Source organism: Corylus avellana, chromosome 4 (assembly GCF_965113065.1).
Source record: "Corylus avellana chromosome 4, dhCorAvel1.hap1.2, whole genome shotgun sequence".
Taxonomy (NCBI): domain Eukaryota; kingdom Viridiplantae; phylum Streptophyta; class Magnoliopsida; order Fagales; family Betulaceae; genus Corylus; species Corylus avellana.
The window spans coordinates 6,327,971-6,349,477 of record NC_142493.1 but is presented as its reverse complement, the minus strand read 5'-3'; the positions used below and the strand labels follow the sequence as shown (position 1 = coordinate 6,349,477).

Genomic DNA, 21,507 nt, shown 5'->3' with positions numbered 1-21,507 from the left:
AAAAATAATACTGTTAACTGTTCATGCTGCATTATTTTCAGAATTTATGTTGTTTGTACAGTAAACCGCATTTCGTTTTATGGTGCCTGGAAACTATTTTTGTAGTGCAAGTTTAGCAGGTGCTGTACAACTACTATGGCATTCTTGGGCACTGTTCCTCCTATTCCCTGCCTTGTTTTTTGAGCAGGACCCCACTTGACAAACACATCCTTAATTTGTGTTTCTCATATATTGTAGTGCGGCTAGTGCCGTACGTTCACGGTTTAGAGAATATAGAGAAAAATTTCTTTTTTAATTAATTTTGGTGAGAGTTAGATTTGAGTATATTGAGATTTTGAGTTTTGAGTTTCAAGTTTCAAGTGATATTCTTCCTACTAATTCTTGGGGTCTTTCTTGCATGTACTCCTCCTAGCTCTTAGTTTGATTGTTTTCCTTCCCCCTAGAAAGTGATTAATCAGGCCTTTCCTTTGTTGTTGGTTGTAGCCTAGGCTATGCCCCTGTGATGTTGACTACATCTTGTTATTACCTTGGTGAGAGACCAATCATTTATCTTTCTTATTTTCTATTGTGTGGGAAATCCTTCTCGTGCTGCATCACCGCCATAGAGAAAATTGTGCCATATGGCCACATCAAAATAAATCTTGAGAGACCTTGAGGTGAGAAGGGTCGAGGAAAATTGGAGTGAGCAATAAGGGAGCTGGCTTCTCCAAGCTTGAAGATGCTCAAGGTTGACTGCTTTTATTTGAGTAGCTAAAGACATAGCAATCGGGGCGATGGATTAATGCAATACTTTGTTCCTAGGAAGCCGAATGAGATCTAGAGCTATATATAGTTACAAATTAAAGAGATAGAAATTAGAAATGATGGATCTCATATTCCTGGGCAATGTTTGACAGATTGAGAAGAAGAGGAAATGATTCCGAACCCAATCCACCATAAAGAGGTCCTAAAAACTGATCAACATGTTTGGAGCATCTAGCAACGACCTCCCCATATGTGATATTTAGCCAAATTTTGGGTTAAATTCACAAAAACCTTTATTTATCGAGCTCTATTTTCATTCTTTACTTGACAGTCCTAATAACTACATACCAACTATACATACCATGTTGTTCACTTACAATTTTACATAAAATCATGCCATATTATATATATATATATATATATATATATATATATATATATATATATATATATATATATTAAACTCATTTCTTTCGTAAGTGGAAGGATGATTCAATAGATTAGTAAGCAAGCAAGCTGGTGCTATATAGTGTATTGTGATTGGGTGAACATTTCATACCTCATCTGTGAACATGCATAGATAAAAACTTGTGGAAACAACTGCATAATCTTTTGAAAACATTTCCTTCACAGCAAATGACATTTTTCTAGAATCATAAAAGTTACTTTCGTACACTTAACTGAAAATATGAAATTTTTGGACTAAACATTTCTTTGTAAAGATCATTCGTAAACCTAAACTTTATAAAACTTGACCTTTTTAAAACATACATTTCTGTAAAAATCAGTCTCTTGATCATGAAACTAGTTTACAAAATACTATATCATATCATTGGAAACACTTTTCTCTTTACTTTGACTATACCGTACACTTGCATGTTACAATACAACTTTTTTACTGTGTACGTACATTTTCATTGCTTTATTACTTGTACTATACTTTACCATCTTTCCGTGTTTCTTTGAGTTCTTTTTCTTGTCCTCTTAATCTATTCATTTTCTTTGTGCTCTAATCAACTCACAAATCACAACTTTCAACACAACATCTAACTCTTAACGTTAAACATCAGTATAACAAAACCTTTTCATAAACTTCATACTAAAACCTAAAAACAACCATAATAATTACACAAACCCTTCCAAAACTCTAACAACATCATCATTTAACAAAAACCTTAAGACTAATACTCAAAACTACAAAATCAAACGAAGGAAAACAAATTAGATCTCTTACCTTTTTAAGTATCTCCTCCAAGCCCTTTCTCTCACTCTCTAGTCTCTCTCTCTCTCCCTTTCTCTTTTTACTCCTATCTTTCTCTACCACACTCTTCGCTTCTCTCTCCCTGCTCGGACGAAACAAAACTTGTAGAACCAATCTCGTTCAAACAAGTTGCCACAGACTTGAAAGTTTTAAGTTTTAAAACTAAATTGTACCGTTATTTTGATCAAAAGCTTTTGAGTCTCATCGTGTTCCATTTGCTTACACCATATTATTTCATTATTTTATTTTTAACTTCTATTTGTCTTTAAGTATTTTCTTACACGGGGGTCCTACAATGCAACTCCAAAGGCACACTACCATGGGAAAGTTTGTTGGCGAATTTAATATATACAAAAGTTCCCAAAATTTTGCTGGAAGCCAAATGATTTTGTTCTACTTGTCGAATTGGTGAAACTGTACATATATATATATTAAGAATTTTTCCAGCACTGAGAGAAGAATAAAGACAAGATCAGAAGAGAATTCCATCTTCCAGGATTTTTAGAATTTGATATGTAACCTTCATTTGAGGTAGTTATGTTGAGAAGTTTCTTTTGGCAGTTGGTTTGAAGCCAAAAAGTCCCAGAACCCAAGGGGAGCTAAAAATAGAGATAGAATTCCCATAGTTTGATTGGAAACAAGCTCCCTTTTCTACCAAATCTGGGAATTTTGGAAATCCCTTCCAAAATCAAGAGTCCATTGCACGCGGGGAGGCCAGGAGAAAGTTGAAATTCTTAAGGTATTTATGTTTGAAAGCATTTGTATATAAGCATTCAAAGCCTAAGAGAACTTTTCAACTGAATTTAGAGATGAGGCACGATTAATATCATACATGTTGCGAATACAAAGACCTCTATGATCGTTATGAAATCAAATGGAGTCCCAAGCACTGAGAGATAGATGATAACTTAACTAAAAGACTCGGGAAGTTTTATTATCTTTCTCAATGAATTACAAAAGAATGCACAAGGCATTATATACATAAGATATTACAAAAGGTATCAGGGCTGGAATTAAAGACACATTTTGTATAAGAGATTACAAAAGAATACTTATAAAGATGTTTCCTTATATGGACAGATTGAGGAGCGTAGTATCTTCTATGAAAGACAGGTTGAACTCAATACTTGTGATCTTTGATATGATTTCCATGACATTGGTGCACATGATCTGGTTAGGAATGGATTGCATGGATTGATCTTAGCATGACGTACATTGGTTTGTCTGATTCCACAATCCGCAGAGTGAAAAAGTAGGAGTTGGATGGACAGGGGTAGAGGTAGTAGTTGTTATTGTGGGGAGAGTATTGGTAGGTAAGCTACTTGAAGTAGTTAGAGGTTGAATTGAAGGTAGGTTAGGAGATACTTGTGGTGATGTAATGGTATGTCCCGGTGGTGGAGAGAGAGCAGAAACAGAGGTTTGATGGTGAGAGACACTGTTTGGAAAATAGAGAGTTATTGGAGCAAGGAGTAGATGTAAAAGGAGATGGGGGAGGAAGAAGACTTACATGCAGTATGAAAGGTAAATCACCAGCAGCATTGATCTTGGAAGGCAAGTGAAAGGAGGCTTGATCCTTTGCTAGAAAGGTCTGCTCATCAAAAACTACATGTTGTGACAAATAAACTTTGTTAGTAATAGGATCTAGGCACTTGTATCGAGCATAGCTGTAGCTAAGGAAAATGCAAGGTTTTGAACAATATTCAAGCTTGTGGAGACCAAGAGGACGCAAAAGAGGCTAACATTTGCATCCAAAGATCTTGAGTTTTTAGTATTCATGTTCCTTTTGGTAGAGTTGGAAGTAAAGAGACACATTCATCAATGTTTGTATGGGAAGCTTCTTTATTAGGTGAGTGTCTGTAAGGAAGCATCAACCCAATAGGTGTTGGAAAGGTGAGAGTGAGCAAGGAGAGTAAGCCCAGTTTCCAAAATGTGCCTAAGCTTTCTTTCTACTAGGTCATTCTGTTGGGATGTATAGGGTAGAACTTTCGGCGGAATACCATTTTTAGTGAGGAAAGATTGAAAATTGAGTGAGGTATATTCACCTCCTCCATCTTATTGGAGTTGCTTCATAGAGGAAGAGAATTGTTTCTCAACTAGTAATTTGAATTTGATAAAGCATTCATACACGTCAGATTTAGTGTGAAGAAGGTAAAGCCATGTGTATCTTGAGTGATCATAAAAAAAGATGACATAGTATTTGAATCTACTATTAGATGTGATAGGTGAAGTCCATACATCTGTGTGGATTAAGTGTAAGAGGAGAGGAGTTTGTCGAGTGGAGGAGTTAAAAGGTAGCTTTTTGCTTTTTCCCAATTGACAAGAATCACGCAAACTGATTTTATTCAAATTCAAAAATGAAACAGGCAAATTAAAAGCTTTAACAATTCTGTAAACAATATCATTAGCAAGATGACCTAATATGAAATGACAAATCAACCCTGAGGTCCTTATTCCTAACAAAGCTACAAAAGCACGAATGGATTTGTTGGAGTTTCCTTTGAACTGTAGAGAATATAGCCCATTCTCACTCTTGCCTTCTAGGAGAATTGCCTTGGTGAGATTGTCCTTCACAAAGAAATGACATGGAGTATAGAGTGACCATCAGCACATAATTTTCGAATAGATAAAAGATTAGCAGAAGCATTTGGACACTGGAGAACATTTTTTAGATGAAATTTAGAGGAAGGTTGCACCAGCATTTTCAATCTTGAGTCCAGCTCCAATGCCCACAGCAACCATTTCATTACCTTGAAATGGCTGCTGTACAGTGAGGTTCTCCAAGTCATTAGTGATATGTGCATTTACACCACTATTAGCCAGCCATTCCTGATCTTCATTATAGAAGCCATTAGATTGGGTTGCCGTGGCTACTAGTTGAGGTGGAGGGTGCTTCCCCTAGTAGGAGTAGTTCATTTTATGGAAGCAATCAAGTACTTAATGGCTTGATTTTCCACAAATCTGGCACGGAGCATGGGTTGAGCTAGAGAAGTTCGATATAGTATTGTGAGGCTACTACTACTGCTACTGCATGTTTTTGTTGTTGTGGAATCCTGGGGGTGGATTACTGAATCTGGAGATACCATAGGAGTGACTTCCTTGCTACTGCTATGATCTGAATGCAGGGTATCCATTTGCCTTTGGATAATGGTTGTTGCATGGCTTCTGCCTATTGAGCTGATGTGATCCACTGGATCTCTAATTGAAGTTGCAATGGTCTGCCTTTTGAGCAAAAAAAGAAAAGGTTGAAATAGCAGGAGTAGCTACTTTTTTAAGTAGCATTTCATGATTTAGCAGTATATCCTGAAACTCATCAAAACTTAAGTATTTTTCCCTAGTTGCAAAAGCAAAGGTAGTCACAAAATGAATGAAACTTGGATTAAGACCATTGATGATTGAAGATATGAGATCTTCATCATCCATTGGCTTTCCAATTACTGCTAATTGATCAGCCAGGTTTTTGGTTGATTGTAAGTAGTCTAAACATGATTTGGATCCTTGACGCAGGTTCTGCAGCTGCTGCTTGATTTTGGTGATGTGAGATCGAGATTGACTAGCAAATCTATTGGTTAGTGTAGCCTATACCTGCCTAGAGGTATTCAGTCCATACACGGTAGATAGCACTTTCTTAGAGAGAGAGAGAGAGAGAGAGAGAGAGGCATTGATCCATCTTAGTAAATGTTGGTCCTTCTTGATCCAGATAGAATATTCTGGATTAGGAGTAGCTTGACCTTGCTCATTGGTCAAAAGTTTTGGGGGACATATTTCAGTCCCATCAATTATGCCTACTAGCTCATTGCTGCATAGGATAGACATAAATATGCACAACCATTGAAGATAATTGCCAGGCATTTCCAATTTCACTCCTCCTATTTCGTTGTAATTGGGAAGGACAAGAGATACAATTGAAGATGATGAGGTAGAGGAAGCCATTGAAAGAAAATAAGGATGAAAAGTGTTTTGAATGTGACGTTTGCCTCGATGCTCTGATACCATGAAAAGACTTGGAAAGTTTTATTCTCTTTCTCAATGAATTACAAAAGAATGCACAAGGCATTCTACATGGGATATTACAAAAGGTATAAGGATTGGAATTAAAGACAGATTCTCTATAAGAGATTACAAAAGAATAATTATAAAGATTTTTCCTATATGGACAGATTAGGGAGCGCAGTATCTTCTATGAAAGGCAATTTGAGCTCAATGCTTATGATCTTGGATATGATTTCCATCAAATTGGTGCACATGATCTGGTTAGGAATGGATTGCATGGATTGATCTTAGCATGATGTGCGCTGGTTTGTTTGATTCCACAATCAGCAAAGTGAATGTTGTGAGCTGGAGAAGATTTGTTGACATGGGCTTGAATACTTTGAGCTAGAGATCGATTGCTGTCACGGGCTTGAGTGTTGTGAGCTTGAGATTGAGTTGAGGACAAGGTAGGTTCTCTATCAATAACCTTGATCTTTAAATCCCTACCAAAATGTTTTATAGATAGTATCAATTTTTTCGTAAATACTCTTTGAAAGGAGAAAAGTGTTCAGGAATTATTGAAGTTACTGTTTTATCCAGATAAAAAGGCTAGCTTGAGAAAGAACTTTCGCTTTTCATCCAAAGATATTTTTTTTGAAGTATATGAGTAATATCTTAAAAAGCCGTTTTCTTTGATCGGTTCTGGAAGACGGGGAGGCCAAGGTATTTAGCCTTCTAAGAGCATGTTAGTGATGTGTTTGAGAAATACAAATTTTAACTCAAAAAATCACTTTTTTGCAGAAGCTTCATTTTTAAGTTTTTGCTAAAAGTGTGTTTTGACCATTTTTAGAGTAAAAAAAAAAGTCAAAGAAGCACTTTTAGAAATTTTTACCAAACATGTCAGCTTTTGGTTTGGCACAAATTTTAAGATATTAAAAGTATTTTTTACCCTTCATAACGCAATTCCAAACAGGCTCTAAGAGAGTTTTCTAAGCTGAAAGAATATCCATGATTGAGTGTATGCTCTATGTTTTTGAATTCCTTCTAAAATTGATAACTAATTTAAGATTGTTTAAAGATTTACAAAACTAAAGAGAAATTAATAAGATTCCAAGCAAGACTTAAAAACTACAATGAATGAGATTGGAGATTGGAGTGATCTTTTGGTTGAGTTTTATCCCATGCAAAAGGCATCCCTTTCTTTCCTCCTTCGTTGTTACCGTGTACAATAATTGATGAACAATATAGAATCAAAAAAGAGAGATTAAGAGAGAGAGAGAGAGAGAGAGTCGACACACAGATTTACGTGGTTCGACAATTTGCCTACGTTCACAAAGAGTCGGCTGTATTTTTTACTTTTAATGATTCAGAGTTACATCATATATATTTATAGAAAAACCCTAAACCTTACTTGTACGGAATTATTAAGGAAATCCCCAAAATACCCCGTACCGTACCTAATCATTCCCCCCCCTGCAAACTTAATTACGCCCATCGGCCAGTAGACTCCTGCTCCATGAACGTCGCTAGCGCGACGTTCACTCCACTCCCGTCTACTTGGCCTTCCACTGGTATTAATATGAGCCACCAGTTCCAACATCCTTGATGAAAATGAGAGAAAGTATCTCCGCTCCCATAATAGAGAGGAATGAGGAAAGGGGGTCGTCTTGCCTTAATCATTGAGCTGAAGTAATAAGCCCACGGGGACTGCTATTAATTAGAAAAAAATAAGTGGGAGTTGGTATGCATTATGCAATCCAACCAACTATAGTAGTGTGAAATTCTAAGCCAATAAAAAAATTTTAAAAGGAAACACAACTCGTTTTATCGAAACTTTCTCCACGTCAATTTTCATATCCATAAATCCTATATTCCCCTTTCTATTTTTCATGAAGAGGAAAAAAGCTCTTGAGTTAAAATGGAGTTGGCTTGAATGACCCTACTTAATACAAAGGTCATCTAATAAGGAGAAATAATCTTGGGAAGAATTCCTTTAAGCTAAGAAGCAAGAATTTTGAGATTATTTTGTAAATCACATTGCATATGCTTATAGCTAGGTATAAAATGACTAACTAATGGTGGGCTGTCTTACTTTAGACTAAAGGCAATAAAAATGTGATTTATAGGCATCAATATCATTATGATTAGAAATCCAATCACCATTATGCTTTTTCAGGAGGCAATTAGAACTTGATCTACGTCTAATAATAGTGGAAGTATGAAAATACTTTGTATTCAAATCCTTGTTAGCTATGTCTTTTGAGATTTTTTCCTCCATAGTAGTTCTTTTCTTTTCAGCTGTTCTTAATGTTCAACCTTGAAAAAAAAAAATAAATTATTGTCACATGTGTCTTCTATAGCAAGAAAGATGTTGAATTCTTTCAATAGAGGTTGCCAAGGACTTGAATAAATAGAGTGATGATTTGAGGAAGTAGCTAGTATGTGAGTAATAGTAGTAGAAGGAAATAAAATACTTCATTCATGGTTATTGATCCTTTATATTCTCCTGACACGATCTTCCATTCTTCCAAGTAAAAGGGAACCTCTGAAGCTTAAGTCAATCATACCATTTTTCCACAAAATCTTAAAGCCCCCATGATGTAGACTACAATGCTTGGGAGTATATGAGGAAGACCCGAAGGGATAAGTGTGTGAAGACGCCCCAGAAGATGGTGACACGATCCCGACTCGCGCAGCAAAAGAAGTAGCCCCTAGAATTGCGATCGATGGCACCTTGATTGCGATTGAGCGCAGTTCCCCTATTTTGGAGAATGGAGTTCCTGGAACTGCGACCGATGGCCCCTGTTTCGACGATCAATCACACGATTGAGCGTAGAAGTCCCTGGAATTGCGGCCGCACCTGAGATCGAACGCAAGATCGAGCGCACAAGTCCCTGGTAGTGCGATCGATCACACTCTACCTGCGATCGAGCACACTCGGGGCCTTCTATGTTATTTTTCTGCTGTTATTTGTTTTAAACCGACTTAGTTTACTTGTTTTACTTGGATTAGGGTTGTGGGAGCCCTAATTTCGTTCTTTATTAGTACTAGGGGTTTTGGGGCTATAAATACATAATTATAGCCTCTTGAAAAGACAGTTTATGTTATTTGATAAGTTTTCATTCAATAAGAATTACTCAGAGGAGTTTTCTTCATATTTTCCTTAAAACCCTAAATAGACTCTATTGTTTTGAGAATAATTCTCAGATCCTTGATAGACTCAAGATCTAAGAATTATTTATTCTTCTTCTTTTATTGTTTTATTCTCTTCCACATAGTCAGGCTGCATCGGTTGGTATCAGAGCTTAGTTACTTTCCATGGTTCCAAACACAAGAGGGAGGAAGGGCAACCGCTTTGCAAGCTTGCACAACGTGTATGAACGCGATGATTCAGTTCATGAAGAACATGAGGTGACACTGGGAAGGCGCGAGGAAGGGCAGATTGAGGCTATGAGGGATCAAATTGAAGACCTCACCACCCAACTGGCCGACGCACGCCTCCATGACTGGCGTCTACGTCGACCCCCACCATGCATGCCGGAGGAGGAAGACGAAGACGACGACAGGTATGGATCTGCAAACCCTTTTGCAGAGCGCCGAACGCAGGGCCGTCGACCCCCTGCGCAAGCTCATGCTACTCGGTGGGAGAGAGGGTTCAAACTTGAGATTCCAGAATTCCACGGGGGTCTTGAACCCGAAGAATTTCTAGATTGGGTGGCGGCAGTTGAAGAGATTCTCGACTTCAAGGAGGTACCGAAAGATCGGCGAGTTTCTTTGGTCGCAACCAAATTTCAGGGAAGGGCTGCGGCATGGTGGCAGCAATTGAAGCAAGCTAGGGCATGCAAGGGCAAGAGAAAGCTCGACAATTGGGAGCAATTATTGGGCAAGATGCGACCCGCCTTTTTGCCACATAACTACCTACACACCATGTATCAACGGCTGCAAAATTGGAGTCAAGGTTCGAAGTCCGTAGATGAATACACAGAGGAGTTCTACAAATATATTGACATGAGTTGATTTGTCTGAAATGGAGGAGCAATTAGTGTCTCAGTATATTGGAGGGTTGAGGCCACAAATTCAAGACACATTGAACCTCTTTGACCCCGCCAAGGTGTCGGAGGCTCACCAAAGGGTGTTGTTAGTTGAGAAGGCGTCGACACGTGGGTCATTCAACTCATTTGGACGTAGTGGCGGTGGAAACTACAACCGGTCAAGAGTTCCTTTCACAACTCAGGAGACCCCTTCCCAAGGGAATGGCCCAAGTAAAAACCCCCCACCCATCGGACAGACAAGCCTACCCGAGGCTGCAACCAGGCCCAAGTGTTTTTGTTGTGGAGAGATGGGTCACCGGACGGCGGATTGTCACAAGGGTGAGAAGTATGGAAAGGCCCTACTTGTCGATTAGGGAAAAGCCTTCGATGAGCAAGGCGATGGAGATGAGTACGCAGCACACTTCGACGACTTCGATGGGAACGAAGAAGAAGAAGAATTTGCCACAAGAGATGACACTCCTTTATTAATGGTGCGAAGGATATGTTACACACCACAGAAGGTGGAGGGGGATGACAGACAGCGCCATAATCTCTTCACACAATTTGCACGATTGGAGGCAAGAGGTGCAAACTTGTTATTGATGGGGGCAGCTGTGAGAACGTCGTGGCTGAGGAAGCGGTTCGGAAATTGGGCCTTGCAACGGAGAAGCACCCTACACCATATCGCTTGGAGTGACTCAAAAAAGGAGACGAGGAAATTGTGTCTAAACGTTGCCTTGTGAGTTTTTCAATTGGGAAAAGATATAAGGATAAGGTGTGGTGTGACGTGGTAGCAATGGATGCGTGCCATATATTACTTGGGAGACCGTGGCAATATGATAGGAATGCACATCATGATGGAAGGAAGAACACATACAGCTTCTTGGTTGACAATGTGAAGCTCACTCTCCTACCCGATCAGAGTGAAAGTCCCAAATCTTCAACCGGAACGGGTCAAACATTGTTGGCCAGACATGAGTTCGTTAAGGAGATGCTAGAAGCGGACTGTGGGTACTTACTAGTGTGTAAAGAAGGCAAGAAGGTAGAAGAGGTGCCGGAAGAAGCCCAGGGGTTAGTCGAAGAATTTGCAAATGTATTTCCGGTTGAGTTACCCGATGAGCTACCTCCTCTTCGTGACATACAACACCAAATTGATTTGGTGCCAGGATCTAGCCTACCCAATCGACCACACTACCTCATGAGCCCCAAAGAGCATGAAGAGTTGAGGCGACAAGTGGAGGGGTTATTAGCCAAAGGACACATTCGAGAGAGCTTGAGTCCTTGTGCGGTACCGACTTTACTCACTCTTAAGAAGGATGGTTCATGGAGGATGTGCGTGGATAGTAGGGCCATTAACAAGATCACCGTATGATATCGGTTCCCTATTCCCTGGTTGGATGATTTGTTAGATCAATTGAGTGGGGCAATGATATTCACCAAGCTGGACCTAAGGAGTGGATACCATCAAATTCGGGTGCGACCAAGTGATGAGTGGAAAACAGCGTTCAAAACGCGGGAGGGGCTCTTTGAATGGTTGGTAATGCCGTTTGGATTATCTAATGCACCTAGCACGTTCATGAGGGTGATGAACCAAGCTTTTCGGTCTTTTATAGGAGGTTTGTCATCGTGTACTTTGATGATATACTCATTTACAGCCCCAATAGAGAGACGCACCTCCTACATGTGAGGAAAGTACTCCAAGTGCTCCGGAAAGAGAAGTTCTACGCATCACCGGCCAAGTGCTCATTCATGACAGATTCGGTGCTTTTCATAGCGTGGTGTCTAAAGACGGGTTGGCGGTGGACGAAGCAAAAGTGGCGGTTGTTCGGGATTGGCCCATTCCTACCACATTACACAAGGTACGAAGTTTCCATGGGTTGGTGTCATTTTATAGGCGTTTAATTCATAACTTTAGCACCATCATGGCACTTATCACGGAGTGTATGAAGATAGGGAAATTCTCTTGGAGTGAGGCGACTATCGAAGCATTTGAGTTAATTAAACTCAAGTTGACAACGGCTCCACTACTTGTCCTTCCGGATTTTGAATTGCCATTTGAGTTGCATTGTGACGCTTCCAAGGTCGACATTGGAGCGGTTCTAAGTCAAGGAAGAAGACCGGTGGCATTTTTTAGTGAGAAGTTGAGTGGTTCAAGGCTCAACTATAGCACCTATGATGTGGAGTTTTACGCATTAGTGCAATCATTGAGGCATTGGAGTTCCTATCTTGCCTACAATGATTTCATCTTGTACTCGGATCATGACACGTTCAAGCACATCAATAGTCAAGATAAGCTCTCCTCCCGGCATGCAAAGTGGGTTGCATATGTGCAACAATTCTCCTTCACCATCAAGCACAAGTCGGGAGCTTTGAACAAAATGGCCGACACCCTTAGCCGAAAGTCGACACTCTTGACCACCATGGCAAATGAGGTACTTGGTTTTGACATTTTAAAAGATTCTTTGTCAACTGACCCTCTTTTTGGCCCAATTGTTGATGATGAGTTGGGAAATCAGAGTGATTTTGGGCTGCATAATGGGTTCCTCTTCAAGGGCACTCAACTATGCATCCCTGAGGGTAGTCTCCGGTTGCGAATTATTCAAGAGCGCCACAATGAAGGGCATATGGGGCGGGACAAAACTTTCCAGTTGGTGGCGGAGAAGTTTTATTGGCGAAGTATGAGAAAGGAGGTGGAGAAGTTGGTGCGCTGTTGTAGGGTGTGCCAAGTATCAAAAGGAGCGGCTACAAATGCCGGTTTATATATGCCGCTACCCATTCTGGAGGGTCCATGGACTAACGTGAGCATGGACTTTGTGTTGGGTTTACCACGAACCTAGAAAGGTAACAATTCCATCTTTGTTGTAGTGGATCGATTCTCTAAGATGGTTCATTTTATTGCATGTAAAAAGATTGCCGATGCTGTGAACGTGGCGCAAATATATTTTCGAGAGGTATACCGTCTCCACGGCCTTCCGTTGTCCATAGTTTCCAACCGCGATATGCGATTCCTTAGCCACTTTTGTCGGTGCTTGTGGCAATTATCTCACACAAGACTTGATTTCAGTAGTGCTTACCATCCGCAAACGGACGGGCAAACGAAAGTTGTTAATAAGTCATTGGGGGCGTTGCTTAGAAACTTAGTGGGTGAACACCTCAAGTCATGGGACCAGCAGTTGTACCAAGCTGAGTTTGCCTACAATCGATCCGTCAACCGAAGCACCGGCCTTAGTCCATTCACAATTATCTATGGGAGTAATCCTCGGGCACCACTGGATTTAGCACCTATCCCTGATTTAAAGAAAATACACACCAAGGCGGAGGACCTTATTACACATATCCAAGAGGGCCACAAGTTAACCATCAAGCACCTCGAAGACTCTACGGCCAAGTACAAGGCAGCTGCGGACAAGAAGTGGCGAGCTGTGGAATTTGAAGAAGGTGATTTTGTATGGGCGGTCCTCACCAAAGATAGATTTCCTATTGGTGAGTACAATAAACTAGTGGCTTGCAAGATTGGTCCGGTGGAGATTGTGAAGAAGATCAACCCCAATGCATATCAGTTGAAGTTACCCAATCATATCAAGACTTCCGATGTCTTCAATGTCAAGCATCTTGTGCCCTTTATTGAAGATTCGTCGGAGGAAGACGCGAATTCGAGGGCGAATTCTGTTCAACCTGGGGAGGATGATGTAGACTACAATACCTGGGAGTATATGAGGAAGACCCGAAGAGATAAGTGTGTGAAGACGCCCCAGAAGATGGTGACACGATCCCAAACTCGTGCAGCAAAAGAAGTAGCCCCTGGAACTGCGATCGAGCGCAGTTCCCCTGTTTTGGAGAATGGAGTTCCTGGAACTGCGACCGATGGCCCCTGTTTCGACGATCGATTGCATGATTAAGCGTAGAAGTCCCTGGAACTGCGACCGCACCTGCGATCGAAGGCAAGATCAAGCGCACAAGTCCCTGGTAGTGCGATCGATCGCACTCTACCTGCGATCGAGAGCACTCGGGGCCTTCTATGTTATTTTTCCGCTGTTATTTGTTTTAAACCGACTTAGTTTACTTGTTTTACTTGGATAGGGTTGTAGGAGCCCTAATTTCGTTCTTTATTAGTACTAGGGGTTTTGGGGCTATAAATACATCATTATAGCCTCTTGAAAAGACAGTTTATGTTATTTGATCAGTTTTCCTTCAATAAGAATTACTCAGAGGAGTTTTCTTTATATTTTCCTTAAAACCCTAGATAGACTCTATTGTTTTTAGAAGAATTCTCAAATCCTTGATAGACTCAAGATCTAAGAATTATTTATCCTTCTTCTTGTATTGTTTTATTCGCTTCCATATAGTCAAGCTGCATCACCCCATAAGAGGAGGAACCAAAGCTCGTACTTTCTAATTTTTCCTCAACGGATAAAAAGGAGTGGAAATCCTCTTAACACACGCAATCTCTCGAGAAACAGTTTAAGGTTAATGAAAGACCTTTCCAAAAACCTTCCTTTTTATTTCAATCGCGTTGACTCACAAACGTAACAAATAACCTACAATTAGGCAACCAGATATGAGAAAACTAAGAAATTTATCAAATTGTGACTTTGAAAAATAATTTCCATGCCCAAAATATTATGTCACAAAAGATAATCTTTCTTCACCATTCTTTCACCATGATTTGTGTACCCATTTTTGCAAAGCATCTCTATCATAAGTGTAACTTATTTCACATAAGCACAAAATCGCTCTCCATCCTTCGGAAGAATGAAAACGCAGTAGTTGGCCACATGGCCCAGAATAGCCTATTAATTGTATATTATAAGGTTAAACTATAGGCCCATATGACTAGCGTCAAGTAAGATTGGGAATGGGTTTGAGTTAGGTCGAGAGAGAGAGAGAGGGAGAGTGTGTGTGTGTGTGTGTGTTGAAAATGAAATCTATGTCCTATGGTATGGAGGCAATGATATTATTGGAAGCTAGTTCTAAAGAAAGAAAGAGATCAAGTGGTGTGTTGGTAATGGTGTTGGATGAGAGGAGGGATAAATTGGTTTTGAGGAAATGAGTAAATGATAAATGTTGAGGACTTGAAAAAGGATATGTAGTTTTCAGAGTGGTTAGAACCATTCTTGGTATTTTGTATAGTAAAACAATAATATTTATGACATTTCATATGCATTAATCGGATTAGCTTGGTCAATTAGTGTAACGCCTCACCCCAATGACATACAATATTATTTGCTTTTGGCTCTCCTGAACCAAACTTTCCAGTAGGTCACCCATCCTAGTACTACTCTCACATAAGCTCTCTTAACTATAGAGTTCTTATAGGTTCGTGACCATCACGGCTTTAAAATATGTTGTTGTCAAAATGATTCGATTATATATATAAGCACATTCCCATCCCAAGGCGATGTGGGACACCACAATTAACCATAACTGGAAAGGCTATTCGATGATTTTGTTAGAACATAGGGTTAATTATCTCCTTCTTTAAATACTAGGGATAATATAATCGTTTGTTACAAATTCTTAAGATAGTGCTTTTATTTCTAGTTAAACATTAGGGATGATTTGGTTATTTAACGCATAAAAATAAGGCCGTTTAGCACATCTATTATTTGGTAACGATATAGAGGACACTTTGGTTCTTTTTGTCACATAGTAAGGGTAATTTTATGAATTCACATGGAAAAGACAGACATACAACACATGTATTGCAGTTTTCATCAAATTTAATATTTGATATTGATGTAAGGGAGGGAGAACATTGAAACTCCAGCATTGAATTTCATAGTCGATTGTAGAAATTTAAAGTTCGAAAAAAGGATTGTAAATGGAGAGATAGTTAGGGTAGGAATTGAATTTATCTTCTTTTTTATTTTATTTTGTTTTGTTCCCAAGCGAAATTAAGTCTATCATTTGGTTATTAAGTCTGATAAAACATAAGCGAAGACAACATTAAACAAATTCAAAATTGATTGACCACATTGTTACTTTTGTTTTTGTCTTAACAAACCGCTACTAATCTACTAATCTATTTTTTTCCTACAGTACTATCATCGTTATTGTCACTATCACCACCACTACCGCTATATAATTATTGTCACTCTTGTTGCCATCGTAATGTTATCATTACTAACTCATTGATATCATCATTATTAATATCACCATCACCATCACCAATATCATTACCAATATTAATGTCTTAATGTCCGCATCATCTTATTCATATTATTACTACCATTGCAACACTGTCACTTTCCCACATTGTCATCATCATCTTTTATTCTTTCATCTTCACTATAACTATAATTTTCATCCACCGTTACTTTTAAATTGCAACCATTTTGGCTGTTGTCGCCAATACTACCATTACCAATATTACTTGATGCTAATCCTATTGTCGCACAATTTCCAGTTCCAACCTCGGCTAATTCAAAACTGACCGTCAGTAGAAGTTTGATTGACCTTATATCACCTTCGATTGACCAAACTTGCAATTGATGCCACAAGAGAAAGAACCGACAATTCGATTGATCAAACTTGTGATTGATACCATAGGAAAAAAAAAATAAAAAACAAAGAGTTTAATCAAGGTCGATCGAATTTGTATTTTTTTTTTTTTTTTTAATATAGTTTTGTAATTTTCCTTTCAAGGATATGATCTTACTGCTATTTAAGCACAATAAGGATGGACCAACCCCCAATTCATGTTATTTGCTCAATTTTATCAATAAAAACACTCTTGAGAGTCTTTCTTCATTTTTTTTTTCTATAATTTTGAAAATATTTTAGGATATAAAGAAGAGTTGTAACTTTTCGTATTTGGAAATTTTACTTTCCACTATGCCACATTGCATGAGTTGGTATCAAAGCCAACTTGCAATGATCAGTTCGTAGTAGAGCCCAACTACTTTCTTACCGAGACACAACGGAGAACGTGGAGAGAGACATGCAACAATTGGCAATGTGTATGAACGTGATGAGGTAGCATGTGATGAGCAACCAACAACACGTTTGAAGTGAATATAGGAGCAATTCCATCAGTTTAGAGATTGATTTGAGAAATTTGGTGATTGATTTGATGCACTTGCTGATCAACTCCCCGCCACAGTTGTTGCTAGTGGGTGTTGCCGTCAACCAAATCTGTGTTTTGTTGAGAAGGGTAACAAGTATAGCATGAAGGGAGAATCCATCAATCCCTTTTGAAAATTCTAAATACGACTCCAAACGACACCAATAAGGGGGTTGAATAGGTGTATGCAAATAATATGCAGAATTAAAAATTAAACAATTATACAACCAAAATATGTAGAACAATAGATCATAGAGACACAAATATTTTGGTTACAAAGAGGAAACCATTTAGAGAACTCTCTAAAATGTAAAACCTCTCCGGGGCAGTCAAACCCAGGAAATCAATCAACTATAAAAAAATAAGGATTACAAGAAGTTCACACTTACAAAACCTTTGCAATTGACACTTCCTTGCATAAGACAAGTGACCCACTTAACTTCTACCGCAGTAGCCCTTTCCAGAACATCTGGCACAATCCTTCTACTTGATCTCCTTTACCGGAACTCCGGTAGACTTCCGTTGTATATGATCTGTGATGAAGACACAACCTTTAACTCCAAGAGAGACTAACCCTAACACTCAATATCTTAAACGCTCTCTTAGCACATGGAATTCTTATGTGGAATTCCTTACAATTTCATGCATAACAGCTCTCTATATATAGACTACAAGAAAACCTAGTACTAGTTGAAATGGGAAGAAAAACTAGTTCTAGTTGGAATAGGATTCATCCAAATTTTCTTCCTTATCTTGCGAGACGATTTTGGCATAGCTAACTTTCGAATTTTGAAAATCTTATTTCACAAAGATTTGTAGAATTTTGTGTTAGCTTTCTAATGCCGCTGGTTTCACCTCAATCCGATTCTTGAGCCGAAAGTTATGGTCCGAATACTGATACATGCGCAGGATACGAAATTTAATCAAATCCTATTTTAACTCTAATTAAAGAATTCCGATTTGATTAAACTTAACCATATCATATAGGTCTTCTATTATGATTGGTTAAGCTTAACCACATCTTCTAGGTCTTCTCTTGACACAACACCTCGTGTATGCACTGCTGACGGGATTGCAGATGAATGTAGTTTGTTACTGAATTTGGCAATTCAAAACCCAACACCTTTGTTGGGCGTGGAGTAAGGAGGGAACATCTCATAGTTGCCTAAAATGCTAGCATATGTGAAATGGGGTTCAAACGTCGCATACCAGAGTTTTAAGGTTGTTTGCTAGCCAAAGAATTTATCGATTAGGTAGCCGTTATGGAGGAGATCTTTGATTTCAATGAGGTCTCTGATAGTAGGCAAGTTCTTTTGGTGGCAACCAAATTTAGAGGGAAAGTCACTACTTGGTGACAACAGGTGATGCATGGCAAGGTCTGCTAGGAAAGCCAAAGAACAACAATTTTGAAGAACTGTTGGAGCACATGAGGGCATTATTCTTATCTCTTAACTATGTAAGGACAATATAACTGTGGCTTCAAAAGCTGTGAGGACAATATAGCCGTTATGGATGATCACACCGCAGAGTTCTACTAGCTTGTTGCATGCGTTGATCTTGTAGAATTAGAAGATCAATTGGTTTCAAGGTATATTGGAGGTATGAGAGAACAATTTAATGATTCTCTAAATTTCTTTGACCTTATAAATGTGTCTGAAGTCCATCAACCAGCCTCACACTTCAAAATGGACTTAGCCAAGAATCTGTGGGGTGTAAGTAGTAAGAGGAATTAATTGTGTAGTAGTCCAACAAAAACCCTACGCAACCTAATCATAATATGGTGTCTCCACCTACACATAATAGGAAGAATAAAGGGCAAGTGAATGCACAACCTAATAAAGCGCTTAGACTATTGCCCCGCCAAGGTGTTTTCAGTGTAGTGAAATGGGTCATAGAATGGTTGATTGTAGGAGGGAGCTCATCACTGTAAAGGGTTGCTAATTGATAAAGAAGAATCGGAGGATGTTGAGTTGGTTAGTACTAAGCAAGGGCGTAATGATAAAAAGAATGGGAGGAAAATTATGTGTAGGAAGATGATGGACTTTTATTAGTAATGAGAAACATTCTTCACACCCTATAAGTCTGAGCGGAATGATGAGCATCGTAACAATGTCTTTTAGTCTACCTGTACTATTGAGGCCAAGGTATTTAGGCTCGTAATTGACTCGAGAAATTGTGAGAACATAATTTCAGAGGAATCTATCAAGAAATTGAGGTTGGAGGTAAAGAGATATCGTAATCCCTTAAGTTGCCTTGAATCAAAAAAGGAAATGAGATACTTGTCACTAAGTGTTGCTTGGTGTCCTTTTCCATTGGTTGATGTATAGCGATAGTGTGCGGTGTGATATTGTCAACATAAATGCATGTCAACTTCTGTTGAAAAGACCATGGTAGTTTGACAGGGCAGTAATACATGAGGTGAAGATTAATGCCTACAACATTGTGTATGATAAGGTGAAAATTGTACTCCTACCTAAGAAGAAGGTTGAGCCTAAACCCTCTAAGGGGGAAGGTAAGAGTCCCTTAACAAGAGTTATTGGATGAGGTGTTGGAACCTATAGATGAATTGAATGGGGATATACAAGAAATAAATAGGTTAAAGGACAATACATGCCATGCCATGATGAACTGAGATGAATGGTAAAGAGTCAAACTTAACCAATTAAAGACACTCGAAAGGAGGGAATATGAAAGGTAAAGGGTTTCCTTATGCAAGTTCAGAAGTTTTACAAAGCTACGAAATATATTATTTGGTTCCTTTACGTGGCAATTCATGAAATGAAGGTAGGAATTCGAGGGCAATCTCTAACTCGAGAAGGATGATGTAAACCAGTTTACCAGTAAACCAATTAGAGTAGAGTATTATGAGACTTCAATGGCAGAGGAAGGCAAGCTTGATTGCATTGGAAGGCTGATTCAAAGGGTTATAAATTTGTATTTCATGAAAATTTCTAATTCCAACATTTACGAAGTAAAAATGGAGCATCAATAGAAATACAAAAATTTGGTTTAGGAAGTTTGATTCACCTTTGGTTGAACTTGCCATTGACGCCATAGGAGAAAGAGCCAAGAGCTCGATCCAATTTACGACTAATTCCATGGGAAAAAAAAAAAAAAAAAAAAAAAGGCTAGAGTTTGATCGATCTAACTTGCAATTTTTAAATAAAAGACAATTTTGTGATTTTCTTTTCTAGGTTGCGACCCTACTTCTATTTAAGCACAATAAAAACGACCTAGCAAATCAGTTCATGTTATTTTCTCAATTTTATTAATAAGAACATTCTTGAGAGTTTTTCTTCAAATTTTCTATAATTCTTAGAATTTTCTAAGATTTATAGATGGGTTGTGAATTCTGGTGGTTGCAAATTATGCATCTGACTACACCACACTACATTAGGCATGCTTGTCAAATTTATGATTTTGCTGGCCTCACGCCCTACTTAGAGCCTGTTTGTGACTAAATTATGTAGGGTAAAAAATACTTTTAATACCTAGAAAGTTGTGCTAAATAAAAAGCTAGCATGTTTAGTAAAAAATTACAAAAGTATTTCTTTCTCTAAAAATGACAAAAAAACAAACTTTTGAAAAAAAAAAAAAAAAAAAAAAAAAAAAACTTAAAATTGAAGTATTTTCTAAAAAGCTTTTTTTTACTTTAAAAGCTCTATTTCTCAACGCAATCTCAAACATTGTCTTAATTGACTAAAGTTTTGGGTGTTTAAGTTGTAATGATGAAATTGATAATTTGAGATAGTAAGGTGGCGGGCTTTTAGAGGTTTCAAGTAGCTATGGGCGGCAATGATTTGGGTTTATGGGTTGTGATACTGATATCTTTTTCAGGATTATGACATGATAGTTGTGTTGATTAATGATTTGAGTGTCAGCAAAACAAATGAAACTTTTTTAATATCACTATTAGGTTTTCAAGCATATAGTGAAATTTTTAGAAGGAGTAATGCTACATTCTACACCGCAATTTCATTCTTTATTTGGATTTTCAATTTTTTTTAACAATGACTTATCCAAGGGTTGATAAGCACTGCCACACTAGCTCAATGAAATAAGGATAGGATATGAGTGTAATATGTAACGTTACTTTTGCAGAAAACATCTTGAATTTGAAAACATGTATTACAGTGAAATTTTTTTTTTTTTAATTCTAATAAACAAATATTATGTAATTTCGAGTCTCCTAATTCAATTCCTTTTTAGCAATATACCCTCAAAAACAGTCGTTTGATATATTAATTGGATGCTGACAATAGATGATAGTTATGCAGTGATCTTACTCACCTTTGCCACCCACATTAGATGTGGGTGTCCTTGCATTTTCGACCACATTGTTATTCTAAATCATACATTATTTTACAGCAAATGCATCTTGCTTTTTGGACCACATAGTTGTATTTCTTTTTTTCTTTTCTTTTTTGTTCTTTTTTTTG

The 21,507-nt window shown here is 38.3% G+C and overlaps 1 protein-coding gene across 1 annotated transcript in view; it reads left to right on the top strand.

Moving 5' to 3' along the window:
* LOC132179936 (MADS-box transcription factor 23-like) overlaps positions 1–21,507 on the top strand; it is a 30,828-nt gene that overhangs the window by 4,284 nt on the left and 5,037 nt on the right. Inside the window, exons 2-3 of the mRNA XM_088515434.1 lie at positions 6,532–6,557; positions 19,803–19,835. Of these exons, the coding sequence (XP_088371560.1) occupies positions 6,532–6,557; positions 19,803–19,835 (59 nt within the window). The remainder of the gene's footprint in view (positions 1–6,531; positions 6,558–19,802; positions 19,836–21,507) is intronic.